This window comes from Ambystoma mexicanum, chromosome 1p (assembly GCF_040938575.1).
Source record: "Ambystoma mexicanum isolate Mex_15411 chromosome 1p, UKY_AmexF1_1, whole genome shotgun sequence".
In the NCBI taxonomy this organism is placed as follows: Eukaryota; Metazoa; Chordata; class Amphibia; order Caudata; family Ambystomatidae; genus Ambystoma; species Ambystoma mexicanum.
Window position 1 is genome coordinate 1,397,441,714 of NC_090921.1, and position 23,164 is coordinate 1,397,464,877.

Sequence of the window (23,164 nt, forward strand, 5' to 3'; positions counted from 1 at the left end):
TCAATGCTATCCACGTTGTCGAAGGATTACAGACCTCTTTCAAGAAAGGACTTTGAAGTCCATGGGCTCGATTTTTGACGAGGGGGATACAGATGGGTCTCAGTTTGGCCTAGATTTGGGAACTCCCAATGTGCCTGATGCGTTTATCTTGGAAGATTCCAGATTACAGCACCTTGTAGATTCCTTGAAGGATGGTAGTGGGCTAGATACATCTCATGAGGTTTATTTTGCCACCCCAGATCCTGCACATGCTTCATACAGATCTGTTATGGGTAGGGTAACGAAATATCTAGTCTGGGGAAGACCTGTTGCTGTGCATGATCAGGATGACCTGATGGATATATTAGACAAAGGTCCTCCAAAGGACCCTGCCCTACCGTTCTATATAGCCTTGAGGAAGAGGGTGCTGGAGAATTGGAAGAAAACGGAAACTACTCCGGCTGTTAATAAGGAATTCACAAGGAAGTACAGGCCCTCTGCTGTGGATCCTGATTTCTTAACAAAACACCCTACTCCTGAAAGTCTAGTGGTTCAAGCAACTAGTTCTGTATCTAGGGCAGCTGCTTACCCTACGATCCCACTCAATAGGGATGGCAAAAAAAAGTAACGCCTTAGGGAAGATTGTTTTCAGCAAGCAGCATGTCTTTAAAGTCCATTAATGCTGCATGTGCTTTAGCAAAGTACACATTTATTTTGTGGCAGGTCGCACCGATGTCTGCAGATCACCTTCCAGAATGCGAAAAAAGGCAAGGTTTCCTGAACATCACCAAAAATGGCAAGGATGCAATGTGCCAGTCTAGTATGGTTTGGACTCGGCAGATAGCAGGGGAAGGGTTGCAGCAAGCACTGTCTCACAATGATTTGTTTGGTTGCATAGGTCTGGATTTGCTCAAGATGTTAAAGCAAGACTTTAGAAATGCCCTTTGATGGCTCCCAGCTATTTGGCTCCAAGGCTAATTCCAGCTTGAAGAAGCTGGCAGCGGCTAAGTTGCTGAGTGCAGCAATACGTCAAACGCAGCACACAGGTGACCTCCAAGGGTTGTTCTTTTCGTTACTATTCCTCTGAGTGTTGACCTCTTGTCCTTCCGACAAAGGGGCCAGAGGAGATTTCCTCGTGGTGGACAAGGATGTGGGGTCAGCCCACTCACAGCCACAACCTCTTTGCCATCCATGACATCAGCAGCACCAAAACCTCTGAGGCCTTAGTCCACAGCGGGGCAGATTTAACACTGCATGTGGAAGAATGGCGAAGCATTACTTCCGATGCTTGGACACTACAAACTGTATCCCAGGGTTATTGCCTCCCATTCATAAAAAGGCCTCCGATCACCCGCCAGGTAGCCAATCCTTCCGGGATCCAGATCCGTCCATCCGCCCCTTTTACAGAAGATGAGCCTGTTGGAGAAAGGTGCAATGGAATGGGTACCTGTTGCAGAGAGGAGCCAATGATGATGCTCCCCCTTACACTCCTTACATCCTAATTCCCAAATAGGACTGGGGCCTGCAACCCATCTAGGACTTGAGGTGCTTGAACAAGTTCAAGATCGTCACTTTCACAGATGCTCCAGGCCCTTCGGCCCCAGGATTGGATTGTCTCATTCGATCTTCAGGATGCTTACTTTCATCTGCCTATACATTCCAAGCACAGAGTACCTGAGGTTCGCTATTGGCAGTTCTAATTTTTAATTTTGGGGTTGTGCCCCGAGGGTCTTCACCAAGTTAATGGCGGTGGCAGCAGCAAGTCTAAGGAGTGGAGGGATTTAAGGCCATCCCCTGCCTAGACGATTGGCTGATCCGAGCTCAGCATCACTTGCCACTCCCTCCACAAGTGGGGCTTCTCCCTCAATTTCAAGAAGTCTCACATTATACCTTCCCAAAAGCTTTAGCTTATTGGAGGGGTCCTGGGAGCTTCCTCAGGGAAAGCTTTGCCACCTGAGAAGGCTCAGCACAGTGTGTGGATGGTCATGAATGTACTGAAATGAGAGCCTTTTTGCAACACATGGCCAGAGATGTGACCGATGTGTCCCTTAAAGTTTAGGGAGCTAATGCTAGCAATCAGTGGCTGTTGGTCTCCATTTGAGTCATAAGTACAACCATTAGAGCTGAGGAAAATCGGACTGGTGCAGATGGCCTCTGTACAGGGGAAGAACATCCTGTTAATGATGGACAACATAGCGGGCATGCATTGCCTCAACAAGCGAGGTGTAGGGTCACTACCACTATGCAGAGAGGCAATGCAGCTCTGGTTTTGAGCACTGTAAGAAAAAATCTTTGTCAGTCCTTCACCTAGCCGGAGAGAACACAGCGGCAAACGCTCTTAGCAGGCGGAGCAGTCTACTATTAGTGGGAGTTGGCTCAGGAATTCCTTCGCCCTCTGGGGAACCTCTCAAGTGGATCTGTTCGCTTCCAGTGTCAACAGAAAACGTGACCTGTTCTGCTCCAGAGAATTTCCTCAGAGAGGAACTCTGGGAGATTAGTTTGTGGTGGAATGGGAATTTCCACTTCTCTACGTGTTCCCACCGCTCCCTGTCATTCCTCATGCCATCAGGGGGTTGAGGAAGTTTGGGAAATCTATGATCCCAAGGCATAAATTAGTTTTCAAAAATTGATTCGCAGAGTTTGCTAATTAAAATCTTCTTGATTAGCAGACAGACCCATTTGATTAGCAATGTTGTACTAATATTGTTAATGTCACCAGAAGTTATTTAGACATGAAATGAGCAACAATAGAGCAGTTTTACATACCACTGAATTAAGACATTGAGAGTTGTCGGGCCTTGCAAATTCTTTAAAATTCACCTAAAGCTGCAGGTCAGGTAACTTAGTTTACCTATTCGACTTAAGAGAAGAGTGCACTCAACCAATAGCAACGTATGACAACAAATGTAAATGTGATTTCTGTAAAATGGTGCATGTCAGTACAAACACTCTTTGCTTGGCACACTGCTGCCACCCAGAGGCCAGTCATGCACAGTGACATTTTTATTTGACACACTTCAAAAAAAGTTAATATTAAATAAGTTTCAAATATCCCTTGCAAATGTTACACTTCATAAAATCTACTCGACTATGCGAGCGGGTGAAAAGAGACTGCGAGCCCTGGATGAGTGTCTGTCAAATGGAAAAGGCTGGCTACCTAAATGGAGACAAATACACAGATATGATAAAGGGTCTGGAAAGAGTTTGGCCAGCTGCCTTCCTGGATGGAATTATTGATCTCTAGCCTAAACTTTACTGTAAAGCATGGAGATGATGGTGTTTTACAGTATCAGTACTGTAATTATGCAAAATGAAGCAATTTACATTTGAGGAATGGATTTACATGACTGTCTTTTAAAAAAAATAAAAAAAAATGTTAGCACATGTCTTTGCCAGACAGGATATAGAAAGCGTAATACAAGTATCACTTAAAGTATCATCCTGATTTCTTCTGGTTTGCAATTATTTGAAAAATACATTCTTGCTTAGCCATACCCCACAGACCTTTGGCACTTAAGATTGAGGGATATGATTACTGCTGCACTTTCCCTCCATCAGCACTTGAAGTGAACAGAGAAAAGAGGGTGAACGGAGCACCAACGGCAAGAGGAATGCAGGGCAAGCTGGGCTTCATTGAGCAGGGCAACTTAAATAGCTAAATGTGCTACACAAGTGTCAATTTGATTAGCAAACCTACAGAATTGCATAGCAAATTGCTATGCAACACTGCTTATTTTATGCCTTGGATCCTCATCGCTCCTGATGTGATACCCATCTGTCCTCCAATTTGTCTTCCTCAAAGAGATGACCTGCTCACTCAGGAGGGAGATCTCATTCTTCACCCGGAAATCAGAACCCTGAAGCTTCAAGCCTGGTTTCTGAATGGTTAAGATACAGAGATTGGGACCTCCTGGAAGACATAATGGAGGTGTTGCTTTCGGCCAGAAGGCCAGCAACTAAAGCTCTGTACCGCTGCCATTGGAACAAGTTTGCAGCTGGTGCAGAGATAAACATATTGACCCATTTCTTGTGATCACCTTCAGTGTTGTCCTTTTTGCTGCACTTAGCCCATCAAGGGCTGCAGATTTCTACTGCAGAAATATCTGGCTGCGTTATCCATCTTTAAGCGCTCGCCTGAACCGGGTTCAAATATTAAAGTTCCCATTGTCATTCAGTTCCTGAAGGGACTACCGAACATGTTTCCCCCGTTCTCAAATTGGGACAATAAATGGATTTTAATATGGTCTTTCTGACAGGCCTGGTCTAGCAAAGCTCCTTTTACGACCTTGTACAAAAACAGCAGTTTTGGGAGTTTGCACCTCTTTTCTGCTTATGTTTCTGAAATTCACAAGGCGCAGAAGATTGTTCTGCCTAGTTTTTATCCACTGCCTCATCCTTCGGAGGAGGAGAGAGTGCACCTCTTGGATCCCAATAGGGTGTTGAGCTAAAATCATACCGGTTGACCAGCTCTTTGTTGTGTATACTGGTCAGTCTATTTCCAAACAGTCCTTATCCGGTTGGATTATCTTTTGAAACACTGAATACTATTTAGTGGGCAAGCTGTTTTGCGGGCACATTTCACTAGAGGAGTGGCTGCTTCTTCGGCTCTTAAAGGGGGGAGTATCAGTGCAGGACACATGTAGTGCTGAAACTTGGTCTTCACTGCGTTTCTTTACCAGGCATTACTGCCTGGATTCAGTATAGGGTCAGGAGGTGAAATTTGGAAAGGCTGTTCTAGACAGCATAAAATCAGGCCATACTTTGGTTGATTCTGCTTCTTGTTTTCTTTCAGATTTTCAAATTGTTCTAGCGAACTGGAAGACGGGATGTTCAAGATTGTGCACCAAAAGAGAGAATGTCACGGATGTATATATTGGTTGCTTGATTACTTTTGTTTCTGGTGGTTGATTATTGGAGTTGGGTATAGTTCGTTCAGTCAAAACGAGTAGATATCCCACAAATGTGCACCTGAATCGGATATTGTTACAATGCTTTGCATTCAACAATTCTTTAGGCTCTTACTGAGAACACTGACCATTTTGTGTTTGCATTTTATCCAGATGTTTCTTGTGTATATTGAATTGTAAACAGGCCTGCATGTATTTCTGCCCAATTAGCCCATGATCATGTATTTGAACTGTTTAGATGCATTTGTAATACATCACATGTGTGAAGTGGCACACAGCCATTGTTCCTCATTATGGAAATTTGTGTTGCAGAATTTCTGATCGGCATTTGTTTCTTTGCTTTTGATTCAGTTCCACAGTGATCCGCTGGCAGCTGTTAACGCATGCTACGAGGGAGACCTTGTCATTATATGCCCTGGGCGGTATGCTGTGAATGGCTTGTTCAGTATTGCGGACTCCATTGAGCTAGAAGGTAGGGTGTTTATTTGTTTTTTCATTGTGGAGTCATCTTTAGTCCTGTACCAATGGAATAGCTCATGATTTTAAAGTCTGAAGTGTGTGCATTTATTTGTATGCATTACTTTGGAAACAGCCTTTCTATTAAGACCTCCCAATGCCATGTTCTTAGTTGGCATTTTTTAGCCATAAATTATTCTCTTCGTTGGGGTACCCATCTGTAGATTTTAGTGCCTTCTTTGCCCAAGTTGTGAACGTTTGCAGACTTGGTCATATTCACCAGGTTGTCACGGTTTTGAAAGCAATGCCATTTTTTTTTTTAACATTCTCTATTATAATTTTTAACATGAATGACCGAAGAAAGAACAAATGGTACTTTAAAACAACCAAAAAAACAAACCGAAGTCTTACAAGAAAAGATAATATCCAGAATCAGTGGCAATATGTACAAGAAGCGCCATATTACAGAAAATTAAGGGGGTTAAAGGGTAGACGGAAACAAGGGGTGAGAGAAGGTGGAAAAAGGACAAAAAAGAGGGACCGCCCCCCCCCCCCAAAAATAAAAATCAATTAAGGAAACCAGGGGGGGTGGAGGAGATTGGGGAACCTAAGGGATATCCAACATATAAGTCATTAAAGGCATTCCAAATCGCAAGATACTTGTCCATTCTTTTCACCTGTTGATAACTGATTTTCTCTTTGATAGAATAGCCAGATCTTGTAGCCAGCCATCAATCGTTGGACGAGAATCACTTTTCCAATACATCAAAACCTATCAAAAGGGCTCTGTAAATCCAGTAAGATTGATCAGCCAAATGTTGGCGAGACAGTGGGAATAACCATAACACACACATACAGGGGGTGCGAGGAAGTGACCGACCCAATACCAGCTCCATTCTTCGCAAGACCTCCAAAAAGCTCACCACCTTTGCCCAAGACCAAAACATATATAAGTAGTTGCCAACCTCTTTTATTACAATTCCAATATGTATCTCTGCATCAGCTTACACAGCTTCATCCTTGTAGGTGCCCAATAGATACCATGATTAACTCTGTTGAGTGAACACCGCAGATTCAAGTCAACCTTCTACCTAGAGGGTCCTGCCCAGATTTGACTCATCCCTATTCCATATTTCAGATCTCATTTCCAGTGACCACATGGCCCTACCATGCTCTGAAGGAGTAGAACTACGCATTTGCATCAGCAGTTTATAAATGAAGGAGGCCGAAAGTGAAGAGTCCTTGGACAGGTGAGATAAGGGAAGAATATCATGAATCGAGGCATTCGAATGTGCTAAAGCATTCACAACCATTTCGCAAAGAATTTATCGACCAGCCTCCGAGACTCTCGGCTTGTTTCTCAATTTAAGAAAATCGGACGAGAGCATGGACGCACAATCATATATTTGTCCCAGGCGCCAGATGCCAGCGGAACGCCATCTAGTCCATGAAGGAGGACGACTATTAAAGCGGAGCTCTGAGTTCCACCAAATTGAGGAGGCAGGGTTCAGTAAGTAACGAACGCCTGAATCAAAGCAACACTTCTTCCAATCTTTCGAGATATGTTTGAACGGGGTGGATTTAGCTAGTGGCATTCTCGTTTCCATGCTCGGCAGACAAACGAAACTCTTCTCTATGCATACCCAATTGGGGGATCCCACGTCATCCCCTCTCATCCAAAAATGTAACGTTCGTAATGAGAATGTTCACCCTTCCCCCACAAGAAATTACGTACAACTGTCACAAACCAAATCTCACATTAGGGGAAGAGGCAACATACTGAAAACATAGAGAAGCTTCAGTAGTAGGGTCATCTTAATAACGTTTCTTTCCCCACAGTATAAGTTTCAGCTTTTTCCATTTTAAGCATTGTGTTCTTAACTCTTTAATCTTTTACCGAATGTTAATTGCTAATAAGCTATTTATGCGCCTAAATATTTATATCCCCAAATAATGGAATTCCTTATCCGCCCAGCTTCCTCGCCGGACCTCAGAGACCTCTGTGACATGAACTCTATATGGGGAGGCCTAGCGTTTTGGACGCATTAATTTAATATTCTGAAACTGCGCCAAAATTTGTTTAGACCGAGATAAATTCTTTAAACGAGGATGCAGGGTCTGACATCAAAACAAGTAGGTCATCGGCTTAAAGAAGAAATTTGGAAAGGCCATCACCTACTAGGATACCCCGATATCTGCGTTCTCTCTAATTGCAATCGCTAAGGCTCAATGAAAAGGGCAAACCTAAGGGGAGACAAAGGGGCATCCGTGTCTAGTTCCCCGACAAATTTGAAAGCTGTTCGACAGGCTTCCATTCACTGAAACTGTAGCTGAAGCATCTTTATAAAGGGCAGCAAATTTAAAAAAACCCGGGCCACAATTTATTATAGTTGACACTTGTAGCAGATAAGCCCAACTGACCATATCAAACGCTTTTTCGGCATCAATGCTGACAGCTGCATAGGGTTCCAAGGAGTCTCATTCAAGGAAATAATATCACAAAGTTCCCCTAAATTGTCGCAGCTATTTCTTCCCACAATGAATCCCATCTGATTTTGATTGATTAATTTCAGGAGCATGGGATGGATCCAAACTTCAAAAATCTTAACCAAGAGTTTAATGTCAACATTCAAAAGGGAAATCGGCCTAGAATTACTGCAACATGACCGACTCTTACCTGGTTTGGGGATCACTGATCGAGCTGCTGCCTGCATGGAGTCGGCCACTTGTTCTTTATCAATGATCTCCCTAAAGAGGTCTACTAGGAAAGGTGCTAATGTGGCGCAAAGTGTAACATACAATTCGGCTGGGAAACAGTCATCTCCTGGACATTTACCAGCTGCGTTTTCTCTCACACACTCATAATACTTCCTAAACACCTCACATATCTCTTCATTTTTCCTCCTAGAAATTCCATTACCCTCAGATATAGATGGCGCTTGTCTGCCTCAATCTCTACCTTTTTGACTGTTAGCCAGCAAGACCCAAGCTTTATCTCCTTTCTCCCAGAATGCTTGACCAGTATAATATACATACCTTTCTGCTTTTTTATGAATTATACTGTTTGGCCGAATTGCACTCAGTACCCTCTGGGAACACCACATACAATCAGGACTACAGGTGTAAGCAAAAACCAACCTTTGGTATAAGTCTGTACCACACACTTTTTGGTAGCGAGCAGAGCAGCCAGGCTTATCCCAAGAGGGAATGTGAGCAGTAGTTGAAGTTACACGGAAGTATCACAATCACAGTGGTTCAAGTAGACACTTGCACTCAAAGGTTCTTGGTAAAAAATACTTATACATTTATTTGAATCAATCATTTATGAAACATTCACTCGTAGAAATCAACTTAATATGAAACACCAATACACTACAGTAACAAACTCTAAGTTGTGGGGACAGTTTGTGCTCCCTTGAAAAAGGAGCCAAATTGCACTTATGGGAATAGAAAGATATTAGTTTGTACAGTGGTTTAGAAAACACTTCTGTTAGGCAATGTAACCGTTCAGTGTACCAGAAGGGTCAGTTAATTCAATGGGCCAGGTCAATAGTCTAGTGTTCTTGGCTAGGACAGATCCGTTCTGGTAAAAGACAGAGAAGTCTTTGTAAAAGTTCTCAGAAGTAGTTTAGACGAAAAAGAATGATATGCTGGGTCACAAGCTGATTAGGCCTGCAAGTTGGGAAAGTTTCACAAACTTTCACTGCGAGAGTTAGGATCTCTCAACCGGATCGCACAGTACCTTAATGTGAAGCAAAAAGATGCAGCTGAGGACGTTGTTTCCTGGCAGTTCCTGCAGATCTCGCTGTTCATGAGCCTCAGTCGTGGGGACAAGAGGGAGGACATTGGGACTCCTGCACGGGATTGTTGTTGTCAGAACAAACAAAATTGAGTCACTTTGATTCAAGTAGCCGTTGCTTCAAGGCACAAACTGGTTTCCCTCTCCCTGGCTAAACCTTAACCAGCATTGAGAATGGTATCCAGGTGTCTTCTGAGCTGTTTGGTCCCACCAACTCAAATGAAGAAGCCGTCCTTGAAGGAGCGTCTGTCGAATGGAGTTCTGGCAATTTGGATTTGCAGCAGGGTTTCACCGGGCAAACCAACGGTCCAGTGGTTGCAACAGCCGTCCTCTTCCAGCTCGTCTTCGGTACTTTGGTTCCAGTGGTCGACTCTGCCTTCCAGTCCTGGAAACTCTCCTTTTAAACAGTAACTGCAACTCACCCAGCAGGGTGGCTTTCCTTGCCGGACAGTCAGCCAGCCAATCACGCCAGAGTGCATATGGGTCTCCTAAGAGGCCGAGCACAGGGAGTTTCGGGCACCTCCCTCACTTCCTGCCCACCCCAGACACTCAGATGCCAAGAGCAGACTTCAGTCCTGAAGCCTGCCAAAGGCTCACGAACAAAGGGACCAAACCTGGTTTTGCGCGCAGAGTTAAACAGCAGAAGGACCTTTCCCCAAAGAAACGGCGAAAAAAGATGACTGAGTCTGTTTTTACAGAGGGGTCTTGGGGCGCCATATTGAAAAACATGGCGGCCCCGATTTTTAGCTACCGGTGTTCACGGTCGGAAAAAATCATGTTAGTTCATTATTAAACCACTGCCACCAGCCATTTCAATAGGAAAGGGTAGCTTTTGACAGCTACAAGAGTGTCTAGACCTAGTGGACGCGAAGTAACCCCTCCAGCACTCTATAGGAAGATAGTGTGTGCTGGGTCTATAAATTGTAAAAGACTAGTAAAGTCAATTTAACTTTACATTCTCTGGGGAACCGTAGTTCACCTCAGAGAAGGTATTTAAACCTTGGGAAGTCCAAAGGACATCCCTGTGCCACTGCACTGAGGGTGATGTTCCACAAATAAAAAAGATGATGCCAATGGAGTTGGTTAAAACTCCATAACTAAAGAAAATAAACACAGAAAACAAACCAAATTAAAAAGTACAGAGTCCGAAAGTTCAGCAAAAGAGCTGGGGTTTCTAAGGTAGAGCGGAATTAGCACATTTTGAGAATCCTCCCTAACATGTACCATCCAGCACACTTTTGCCTCATAACATGGCAGATAAAGATGTGTCAGAGGGAGATGTGTTCAGTTTCTATGCTGCGATTATAAGCTCACACAGCCTCCTTATACTCGGCTTCAGGATTCTTTTTTTTGTTGCGAGGCATAACTAATAATCCTACTGCGTAAATGCGCCTTCTGCCTATACCAAACGGTTCTCAAGTTACTCACTGATCCTACATTATCATTAAGCACTGAAATTTGTTCTTTATTATCTGTTTATCAAAGTCTTCGTCAGACAGTAATCCGGTATCACCTCCCCATTGCTTACCCTTCCTAGCATCACCCATGGATTTGCACAGTGCTAAACAAAGACCAGCATAAGAAATTGCTGCCTCCCCCATGTTTACAGACTTCACCACTCCTTAAAGGTCTCTATTCACTAGAAAGTAATCAATCTGAGATGGAGTGTTATTTAGAATAGTGAAAGCTATATTGCCTCTTATCTGGGTTCAGATCACGCCATATGTCATGTAGATCCCAGGTTTGCATAAACTGCAACAGACCCTTTCTAGCTTTATCTTCTGCATATGTCCACGACAATTCCGATCTATCTAACACTTTGTCCAGCGTAGTGTTAAAATTACCAGCTATTAGAATTGCACCATCTCCCATTACCATTAGGACATCGTCCAAACTTCTAAAAATGTCAGATTGACCCACATTAGGAGCATAAATAGTGGCTCTTATAAGGCAGACATTCTCCACAAATATCTTTAAAGCTACAAACCTTCCACCCGAATCAATTTGCACCTTATCTATGGAGAGTTTCAAATTTCTCTTAAACAAAATAGTTACTCGCCTTGAATTACTCGTAAAGGTACTTGAATACTCCTTCACAAAAAAAGAATTCAAGATTTACTCTGTTTTATCCTGTTGGAAGGGAGTCTCTTGTAGTAAGACTATATCCAGTTTCTCCCTACATAAAACAGAGTACCTTCCTTCTCTTTATTGGAATATTAAGTCCCTTTACGTTCCAACTAGCAAAAGTAAAAATGTCAGCCATTCAGACATAAAAGAGCAGGCATCACCCTGGATCACTACCTCCAACAAGATATCTATAGTTCTTACTCGAACACGATGTTGGGCTCAACTTGTGAGAACAAACATAAATCCAGCCAACAAAGTACTCGATATTAATGCAAAAGACAAGGTCCCTATAAGGATAAAAATCCAAATCTCTCATGGCGAGGCCAACCATCTTTGAACATTTACAACACAGACTCTTCATTTGCAGGACCATAACCACTCCTTAAAGCCCATTACTTTCCCATAATCTTCTGATCCTCACGTCACTTGGACCTATTCTATGTCTATTGTACATGCACTTATGCCTCGGGACAAACCCAAATAGCACACTAATGGTAATGTAGGTGTTAGAACGTGACCGTATTGGTTAGGGGCCCAAAAAAGCATACATGGCTTCCCTTTCTGGTTATTAGAATGATAGTGTCTGTGAAAGGAGTGACCAAAAATTTGCTTCACCCAGAGATTAAAAAAAAAACACCCATCGACCCAACTCTCCATCCTGAATGATCAAACGCCTCCCATTATATTTCCTCATACCTTAAATCACTGCCTATAAGTTTACAGAAGGCTTTTCTAGCTAGTCCCCAAAACAATGCACTCTAAATATTTTTGACGGTGTATTATCAAATGACAGCCACAAATATCAACTTACCCTTAAACAATTGAAAGGGTATTCATAGCCGTACATCTTTACTGTTTAATGAATTGTACAAAATTGACAATCAACACATATTCCCTACACCATGTGTTTTACAGTGTGCTCTGTCAAGGCTACAGCCAACAGCATAAGGTTTGTCACAGAGAAGCACATAGTTTGGCCTCCCGCTCCTGATAAAAAGGAAACTAATTAGATCTAGGTGTCAGGACTATCCTTATTATACAGGACTACTCCCTTCAAACCTCTCAACGCAGCTTAATGCAGTTTTATGTTTGGGATTCATTCTTTTTCTCTGTGCATTTTGTGCCAACTGAGACAAAAGTATCGGCTTCTTCCTTGCTTGCAGTCTACTTTTCAGACTGGCATGTTTGCATGCACTGCGATTGTATAGTGCCACACTGGCAGCCAAATGCATAGAGCACTTGCACCCACAGCAGAGCTACGTACAGACGTAAGGCAATTCCGCCTGACTATAAAACTGCAGCGTAGCCATTCAAGCTTTCAGTCTGACTCGGGTTGTTATTCATTCCAAATCATATGCAGCGAAAGATGCATCTTGCTTAAGACTAAAGTTCATACTAATACAGCAAAATCCTTGCCTGCCTCCTGACGTTAGTTTTTGAAACATTATTTTGCAGGGACATCATGAAGTTTGCTCTACATCTAAATATGAAATGGAAGTATAGATGAGTTGCGCTCCAGGAATAACCATCTAGAATGGGACCTTCTCAAAAACCAGAAGATAACAGATGGCGGGGTGACAATTTCTTTTCCTCCATGACTCCATGAGGAAACGGTCATGGAGGAGTTGAGCAATCCCTGACAAACTCCTTCAGGCAGATGATGCTGGGAAGGAAAGAGGAATTGATATCTGAATGTTTGGGTAGAGCTAAATGAAATTGTTACGTGAGTCTTAAAGCGTGTTTTTCTTCAGTTGTAAAAAAACACACAAATTCCATCATTGTGTGGATAAACTCACTCATAGATCCACAAGATAGGATTATATCTGAATGTGCATACCTAAAACGTATTTTTTTTTTATACACCACAGCCTCTGAATTCCACTGGCTTTTTAAAGACACTGGATATGTGCTTCTAATCAAGGCCCTAGAATTAAATCCAAATGTAGGTTGGTGGTGTTGGACATTGCAGCCCTTTATAGGAACATCCCTCTAGACGTGCCATTAATTGCGGCTGAGACCTATCTTAACACCAGCCCAGACCTGTTATGTTACAGCAATTTATGTTACAGCAATTTGTAGCGAGCATGCTCACCCAATGGCATCTTAGCACAAGGACTGGGGACAGTAAATAGCAGAGACCCTGGAACAACGTTTTCAGGGCCTTCCTAAATTGATGATTTGTCACGGCTCTAAGGTATGCGGGTATTCCATTCCAGAGTCTGCTGGCCACATATGAAAAAGCTAGCGCTCCTACACGAATCCTGAATATCTTTGGGACGGCCACTAACTTGGCATCTCCTGACCGCAGTGATCTGCCAGGGACATAGAGAAAACTTGTCCTGCAGGTATTCAGGACCCTGTTTAAAGAAAGCATGATGTACTAAGCACAGAGCCTTGAATTGAGTCCTCTGAGCTACTGGGGGCCAGTGAAGTTCCCGGATTACCGGGCTTATGTGAGATCTATACCGAGACATAATAGCCATCCTTGCCGCCGAGTTCTGCAGGTGGTGCACCAACCCAAGAGGTTGCGCCAGATAAAGTGCATTGCAGTAGTCAAGCGACTAGTGATCAAAGAGGATACCACTAAGTGTTGCAAGTGTTCTGGCAAAAAAGGCAGAACACGGTGTAGAACCCTGAGAAAGAGGTGACCAGTCTTGTAGACTGCACTCACCTGCGGTGACATAGATGGATCAGATGAAAGTAAGACCCCAAGATTCTTAACCACCTTCACCAGTGTCGGACCGTCACCCAAGGAAGAAGGCCAGAAATAATCCAACCATTCAGTAGAGACCAGAGAAGTACCCAGAACTTGGGTCTTGTCCCCATTCAGCTTCAGCCAATTCGCACTCATCCAATTTCCTACTGCCGACACAGTCCCGAAATTCAAGGGACACAGTATCATGATCCTGGTCCAAACAGACCTGGATCTGAGTGTAGACTGCATAGGAATAGCAATGTAAACCGTAGGAACGGATGAGGAGAATCAGCGGCTGAATATAGATATTAAACATGGGGGGGGGGGGGGGGAACAAGGCCGATCCCTGAGGAACCCTCCAATAGAATCCGAGAAAAAGAAAGAAAAGGAGGTAGACAAATAAACCCGATCAGTGAGAAAAGAGAACCAATTTAGGACATGTCCCGAGAGGCACACTTCCTGTAGGCAAGATAACAGTACGGCGTGGTCAACTGTATCGAATGCCGCTGGCCGATTTTAATAATATCAGGGCTCCCACACCGACCTGACCAGCTAACATGGTAAAATCATTGACTACGGACACTAGGACACCCTTGTTACCCCGACCCGTTCGAAACACTGACGAAGTGGTCGAAAAAAAATGACTGAAAATAAGATCGCAGTGGGCAATTAGGGACTCCAGTAACTTCATGGGGAAAGGAAGTAGTGAAATAGGATGAAAATTAGCCAATGCGACACCTCCAAAGATGGTTTCTTCAGGAGCGGGATCGCCGTAGCCTATTTTAGCTCAGGTGGCACATCACAGTCCCGGCATGAAAAATTAAGTGCCTCTACAATCCAAGGCATTATATACGGTAAAATCTTTTAAAGAATGGTCAAAGGGATTGGGTCAGAAGGGGCAGCCGACTTCAAGCGTGCAACAACTTGATGGAGGTAATCGGCCCGAAAGATTGGAAACCTGTTCCATCCGCTGCTCTCCATGGGTAACCTATCTCCCACGGTGGTGGTAACCATCACCTGTTCATTCCCCGAGATGTTGGTGCGAATATCCGCTACTTTAGTATGGAAAAATTCAGATGGCAAATTGCACCAGGCCTGAGAGGAAGGCATAGAGGGGGAGAACCGAGAAGCCGAAGTGAAGGATTTCACCACAGAGAAAAGCTCCATTGATTAAGAGCAGATTCCACTTTACAGGTGAAATATATATATATGCTTGTTTAGCCGAATTAACAGCTTGGAGGTAGGCTCTTGAAAGACGATGAAAACGAGCTTTCTCAGCTGTCCCATAAGCGCCGCGCCATTTGCACTCTGCCTGTCTTTCCAGCAAGCGGGAGGCTTTCAGCGCCTCAGTGAACCAAGGCTCAGAGGGGCGTCTCCTAGTTTGAACTAGTGGGGCCAAATGATTCGCAACATCCACTAGGATGTTGGACAATAGGAAACGTCCATATCGTCAGCTGCTTTACACCAAAGATTGATTTCAGTGGACAACCTATGGAGATCTACCGTCTGCCAGTTACATCTCCAAGATGCCACTGGGGGAGCTTTTGACTGCTCAGATGAGCATAGGACATTAAAAGAAATTACTGTGATCCGTCCAAAGTACTTCTTCAGCTCCTTTGAGATACTAGTCCCTGAGGCAAAAATTAGATCAAGAATATCACCTGGATTATGTGTAGGAATATTAACACATTGAGCAAGTTTGAAATCTAACATAGCCTCACGAAATTGAGCCAAATCCGATGACATGGGGATATTGCATCTCAAGTTAAAATCGCCCAGAGCCATCCGATTTAGATAGCCTGCCTGGAGGGCTGTCACCGAATCCAAAAATGGATGCAAAATTGAGGCGTAAGGACCAGGTGGCCGATACACAATGCGAAAATGCCAGGAATGAGGCCGAGCATGTAAGGCGCACCAACAGTGCTTCCATATATAGCGCGTGAGTTAAAGGGATCATAGAGATCAGTAACCATGATTTAAAAATAACTGCAACCCCACCCCCTGGATGCTCGGCAACCCTGTCAAGATGGATACTACTATATTGATCCGGGCGGGCAGGAGTAAAATAAGGAATCGCTGCCTCAGTAGAGCAGATCAGGTTGAATATCCAACAGGACCTCATACAGAGACGGGGCATGAGACCATAGAGCGTGCGTTAATCAGTAGGGCAGCTAAATCTACATTGCTTAGGCTGTTGGCCGTTACCACAGAAGTGCCACAAGTCAACATACCTGTCGGCAGAGTCGGATGTTCCTGGCATAAGACCAGCAGCATGTCCCGTGTGTGAAGCCCCTCCCTTGGCCCTGCTCTCTTGGTTCAGATGAAGAATATTGCACAGCTTGATAATTGTTCTGTTCAAAGAAATTAGCTTTTTCCAAAGTAAAGTAGCTCCTGAGGGCAGCTATTGCCTCAAGTTTGACAAACCTCTATGTGGGTGCTTTCACAAATGATTTTTCTCCACCAACCATGAGTCAGATTTACAAATTGCATAACTAAATAAATGTTCTCCATCTGTTCTGGAAGCAGTCATCCATCCATTTCAGCTTGATTTCGGCTGTTCTGTCACAAAAGCAAAAAATGTCATTAATATTCTACATTAAAGCATATCAGAAAACTTGAGAGGGGCAATATAAACAAAAAAATCATTCAAATGTGCAAAAGTTCTGTGTAACAAAAAATTTCACCAGCTCTTTTATACAAAATATCTGTGCTGATGCCCATAGAGGCCTAATGAAGATGAGAAGCAAGGAGAGAAAACCTTGCAGCCTTGACTAAACATCAGCAGTCTTCAGAAATGGGACTTAAACGTCTCAACTCTTCGCGACTGTGCCGTGTAGATATAATGGGCAGTTGTGAAAACTACGTGCGGATTTAGACACCGACTCCAATCTCATAGCCATGGCAGAATGACGAATCTCCTATCTTCCCTCAAAATAGGTTTGAGGTACATTCTTTTCAGGCAGATAGTCTTGCTGCAAATCAGTAAAAAAAGTAATATTGTCTCATTGCCAGCCCCGCACAGTGGACACAAACCTGTGTTGGATACCATCCAATTTTGGGTAAAGGAGGCTATAGGATTTATACCCAGTCTGAAATGCATCTATAAGGATTTTTCCAGTGGAGGAAAATGTACATCCAGATAAGTTTTAAATCCTGGTTGCATCCTAAATTCGAGGTAATTGGAACCCAACTTCAGTTTGACTGCATCAGCTATAAGTGAGTCAGTTACTCTTGGCTTTAGTGTTTTTCAAACTCTTAATCACTGATGGAGTCCAGACGCGGGTGATTTCCCACAAGTTGATCGCATCCAAGCCCTGGAGGATAGTCTTAACATGCGCCACCCATTTTAAACTCTTGCCACCCTCCAGGCCCATAAGATGGAGCAATGCATCTTGATACCTTTCAAGACCGTGTTTCCACAATATGTCCCAAAAAAGGTCTGGTTTGACGATCTGGAAGTCAACTGGAAAACTCATGCTCATGTATCGACCTCGGAAGGATGAAAGGGCGCAGTTTGGCCCTGCCTGGATTCAAACCTGCATCAGCAGGCTCTGCACGCATGTCAAAGCAAGCGCTGTACTCTCTGTGCTATCTGACCAGCTTCACCAGCATCACCATAGCCCCACAATTCTGAACCATACAATGCAGCGGGCAGTTTGCTTAAACCATAGGTCATGGGCTGGGGAGACAGCTCCACTACCATGTTTTATGTAGAAAGACACCATCGCTCCACTCACTTTCACTAGAGTAATGGCAGATTTATTTATCTGCTCTACCTAGCCGCTGGACTCCTGGAATCTCAACCACAAATGATCAAAGTGGTCAACCTGCTCAAGCGGCTGACCCTTCACTTCTAACCTCACAAGCTTACGTTTTTAGAATTGTGGTTTAAATACCATTACCTTGGATTTGTCAATATTCAGGTTTAGTTGAAGCTTGTATTTGTTTAAAAAAAATGGAAAGGGACTTTCTCAAACCTTGTGGTGTTGCAGATATCGGGGCCGCGACATCAGCGTAAAATAGTGCAGGGTCTTTCCCAGATGCCATCTTGGGGCAGTCTTGGCACTCTGAAAATGTCTATAATCTCTTCAAAATAAATATTAAAAAGGAGTGGCCAAGGCGAAACCCTGTGACACCCATATTGACATCAAAAGATTGTCTGTTCCCCCTCACAGCCCGTAGCGTATACTGGCTTTAGTTGGCGAGTACAGTTTGCATATTCATGTAATCAAATTAAGACCTTGCGAGTTAAAATGATCTGCCAAAGATTCTCTCTAGAGACAATCAAAAGTCCAAAAATGCCACGTATTATTGGATTGGCATGGAATGCGAAGCACTGATCTACTGTGCTACTGTTTTCCCTAAAGCCAGCTTGTAAATCGCTAATTATATATTCCTTATCTGCCCAATCCTGAAGATATGTTAACATTTCCCCGAATGACTTTCCAACACTTTCCAGAAGGGAAATCTGGTGGTAATTACCCAGAGAATCTCTTCCACCTTTTCTGTGCATTTGGTAGAATCACGGCCAAATGGCAAGACATTGGGATTTCCCCCTTGCATAGAATGGCATTAAAAACTTTACCTCTTACAACCTCTTCACCTCTTTCTTTAGCAGGTCTATAGGAATACGGTTGGGGCCTGCAACTTTGTCACTCTTTAAGTTAAGAGCACCAACCACCCTGTCTACTCTCACTGACAAGGCACAATGAGCAGAGGAAGGAACAAAAACATAGATTGGTAAACGTGGAACAGGGTCCCAATATATCCCAGAAAAACACAACCACCAGTTCTCCTAGTTCTGCAGAAAGTGTTCCCCATTAGGATCTTTATCTGACACCACTTTCCAAAAGAGGGGGTAATCCCCAGATTGGATGGCGTTCTGAAGAGCAAACCATTTTCCCTGAGGGATCTCTCTTTTTGGAGTTTATCAAGCTTTTGTACTTCATTCGTAAAGTATGCATTTTTGGCCTGTCCACCCCCCAAGGAGGAGATTGCACGTTGTACAATTTTACCGTTTGTCCAAGTGACATGCACGATTGTACCAGCCTGGCTTACTTGGGGCTCTCTTCTTGTATTCACTAGAGATTGCTGAGCTACTTGAGTTCTCATCATAGATGGCTTTAAGATTATCAAAAATGGAGGCAGAGATATTAAAGATGTCAGGCTTCATTAGGTTGATCCATTTTACCGATTTCTGTGTGATCGTGAAGCTCCACAGACTGCAGAATGGGGTTTACACACAAATTGCCTGACCGCGTTTTGCGTCCCACCATGCGAAGGGTAATCGAGAGATGATCGATTTCCGTTCTCACAAATTTCAAAATCGCCAACCTTTCCCAGTCTGACCCAGAGAAAAAAATATGATCAATAAGAGAGCTCCCATTTTGGCATTTGAAAGTTATCCTTGCAGGTTGATCTTTAATAAATCCACCATTACAGGCCCTCAATTTAAGATAAAAATAATACAGGCTGATTTTAGGTCTGCGTCATTGAATGACAATTTACTATTAGAGGTGGGACCTTTAGTTGCTGGAATAGTAAAGGTTTGATACCCCTGGAACGGAATTGGATCAGTTGACCATGTCTCTTGTAGTGCGGTAATCTGAAAATTGCACACATAATCACAACAATCTGTAATATCAAGCAGCCTGTTGACCCCCTCTATATTCCAAGCTAGTACTCTGTAATTGTGGGTACCTCCTACAATGTTGCCAGCCTTTTTTCCCCCCAATCCACTTCTTCCAAGTCACTGGGGTTGTTACCCTTGCTATTGCTAGTTGACTTTCCCATGACAGCCTCACCCTGCGGCTCTGGGAAGTGTGGGGATGCCTTCTTATGGCTGACGGGGCTCATAAGAGGCTAAAAATGTGGAAAGTATCTGGGGACGTTAAGGTAATCTTCACATTCCTAGGAGAATAAGTCCTGCAATCAATACTGAGACAACCTTCAACCAAAAACCATGATAAGACCACCTGGTAAAATCATAATCAGTATTTGGAATAGTTGAAATGCATTATATCATTTCTGATAATACAGCCAGCCCCTGGAGTAACAATTCCAGTTGATACATTTGTTCTGTGATTTTTGGGGTCCTGAAAATTGATATTGATATTTTATTTCTATCGCGCTCGTACACAAGTGTTTCAGAGAGCGACAAGGCAAGGGAGGGGAACAGGGGAGAACAAAACAGCGATCTTACTAGGCCAGTGACCTTGAGAACGCGCAAGTGCATGGGGGAGGGGAGGGGAAAAGTGCATAGAAGGGGGGAGAAGTGGAAAGTGCGAAGCAGATAAATAATGCCTGGTGGCAGTGCAGGAAGGTGGCAGGGTGAACAGGTACCTGGGCCCGGAGGACAGAGGGTGGCCAGGTGCAGTGTGCCAAGAGAACAGATCAGTAGGGGATAGGGGGGGGCGAAGGCAGAAGAAAAGAGGAAGGTCTTTAGGTGCTTCCGGAACCAGAGATGGTTCTCATGTTTTAGAGTGGCAGGGAGGCTGTTCCAGAGGGAGGCCCCAGCCAAAGACTGAGATCTACCCCCAGCTTGTTTCTTTGAAAAAATGGACCTTGAGGGAGTTTGAGGTAGAGGAGCAAAGAGCTCGAGAGGGGAGGTATTTGCGGAGGGATAGCTGAACTTATTTTGGACCCCAGTCCCAGAAAGCCTTGTGGACAATGCAGAGGGGTTTTGTATTTAATCCTTGCATCCACTGGGAGCCAATGGAGAGATTTCAGAGCTGGAGAGATATGATCCCAGGGCGTGAGGCCAAGGGCAAGTCTCGCAGTCCTGTTCTGGATTAGTTGCAGAGGGCGGAGAGTAGAGGCAGGTAGATATAGAAGGAGACTGTTACAATAGTCCAACCTAGAGAAAACCAAAGCATGGGATACCATGAGCTTCTGGGTGAAGGAGAGGAAATGCAGAGTACCTCTGAGGAGGTGCAGTAGGAAGTTTGACTTTTTAGAGACCTCAGAGATGTGGGCGGAGAGGGAAAGGCTGGAGTCGAAGATGACCCCGAGGTTCTTGGTCTTGCAGGTGCGGGTAGGAGGAGGGCCAAGAGAAGTCGGCCAGAGAGTGAGGGGGAAGGATGGTGAAGGTGTGCCGATGAGGAGGATCTCCGTCTTGCTGGCATTCAGACAAAGATCATTGGCGGCACACCAATCTTGAATGGCAGTTAGGCAATGAGAGATGAGAGGAGGTGGCCAAGGGCAGCCTGAAAATGAGTTGTATCGTTTGAGCAGAAAATGACAATTCAGTGGGTGAGAGTTGCCAGGGAAAAGAATGGGAGGCTAGCCTAGGCACGCCCACCATGATAACTGAGGGGCTAGAATCACTCACAATATTAGGAGTAACTTTAGGTCCAGTAGGAACAGTGGCACCACCCAAGGGTAGTGCATTAGCACCTGATGGAGCAGAAATATGTTTGCCAGAAGAGCAGGCACGCACATGAACAGGGGGTCGGTCGTCATTGGGTTTCATAATGCTTCCTCCCGTAGAAGACGCTAAACTCTTGTGCAGTCCATAAGAGATAATTTTGGGAACTTCGGTGACCGTATCTGTGCGAGACTGCGCCATCAGGGCTGGAGGCACAAGACATTGAAGGCCGTACACTCAAAAGATCTACCTTTTCCCCACTCCGCTCCCGTGGCTATTTGTCAATACTGTGGGAAATGGACTCTTTTAGGTCGCAAAGAATTTCAACTTTCAGATTCGACATACTACAGTCAGTATAAGCATTTGTTATTAAGACTGGTCTGAGAACCCACATATTGACACCCCCAGATTGCTCTTTCCCCTGTTGCCTCTTCCCCAATGGCTGTACCCATCAAGTTTACCTTTTTTCGTAATTTTCCAACGGGGCTCAGCCAAGGGTTCTAAGGGCAGTCCACTGGCTGGACCTTGGCTGAGAGAGGTTCGAAACGATTATTAAGTGGTAACGTGGAGGTGTGCTGGGGGGGAACCGCATGGACTTGTATTATCCCCTCACTGATTACAGCCGAGGAGGGACTAGAAGAAACCCGCTGCAGAGGTGATTTGGGGGGCGGGGGGGGGCACAATAATGGGAACCTCATCTGCCAAGGGGACAATGGGGTTCTGATTCTAGTCCTGCGGGTGAAATCTGATGGTATTGGTGCCAGAGGACCTCCTTTCCAGACTTTTACTGGATGCTGGAAAGGAAACATTTCTTCCTCCTGGTTGACGAGGTATTCGGGCAGTTTCAAACAGAGCAAAGTTTTCCTTTTGAGATGTGAATTCTAGTGAGTTTACAGGGTTTAATTTGTACTGATTGAATGTCGTAGAAGGATATCCGTCCCCATCGTCGTCAAACAGCACAGTTGGATTTAGAAGCTATGAACCACTCGCTGCAATCTTACTGATTGAACTGTCAGGGAGAGCACTCAAAGAGAACAAATTGCCCACCCCCATGTCAATTCAATATTCAACAAGCCCTTTATCTCAGTGATCAGGGAGTTAACTTCTTTCATGGGCCTCCACATCTATGAAACGTTGCTTTGGCTGGCCCCACGGGAAGCTGCTCCTTCCTTTTCACCATTATGACCACCAAGGGTTAACTGCTGCTACCTCTAAGCAAAAAGAAAGCCCCGTGAATAACCGTTCACTCAAATCGCCAGGTGTTCAATAAAACGGTGCTTCACCGGTACTCAGGATCCCCAAGAATTTGACATTAGTTGGAGGCTGTTTGTTAGTCTCAAAAGCCAATGGACAAAAGCAGTTGGTTGCACGATAGCAGTAGTCTGGGGTTAGTATTGCATTATCTAACTTCAGAATGCTTCTAACAAAAATACTGTGGCCCGGAGAAAAAAAAATACTGGCGACAGCTGGGCGCAGAAAACCTTACAGCCTGCTCTTGTTCCCCCAGAGTAGACAGTTCACAACTCACTCAACCCAAACAACATTGCTAGGCATTCTAGCCTACATTTCAGGTATGGATTTTTTATACTCTACTGTACAACTTTCCTGATGCTGCTTGCAAGGTGGAAGATCAGTTGCGGATATAACAAGGCAGATGGTTAAGTAGGTGAAGTTGGAACCAAGCACACAGCTTCCCTGAAATAGGCTGCCAGAAATCATGGAGCTCGTGAATCACCAGTGTGTAATCTCCTGCACATGCCCCAAAGTGAAACACTTAGCAGAGCATGCATTGAGGGGCACTAAACAGCAGAGCATGTGCAGAGTCACTAAATAAC

At 44.2% G+C, this 23,164-nt stretch overlaps 1 protein-coding gene across 1 annotated transcript in view; it reads left to right on the top strand.

The window, feature by feature from the left end:
* SHCBP1 (SHC binding and spindle associated 1) overlaps positions 1 to 23,164 on the top strand; it is a 349,542-nt gene that overhangs the window by 227,883 nt on the left and 98,495 nt on the right. Inside the window, exon 8 of the mRNA XM_069607070.1 lies at positions 5,238 to 5,358. Coding sequence (XP_069463171.1) covers positions 5,238 to 5,358 — 121 coding nt within the window. The remainder of the gene's footprint in view (positions 1 to 5,237; positions 5,359 to 23,164) is intronic.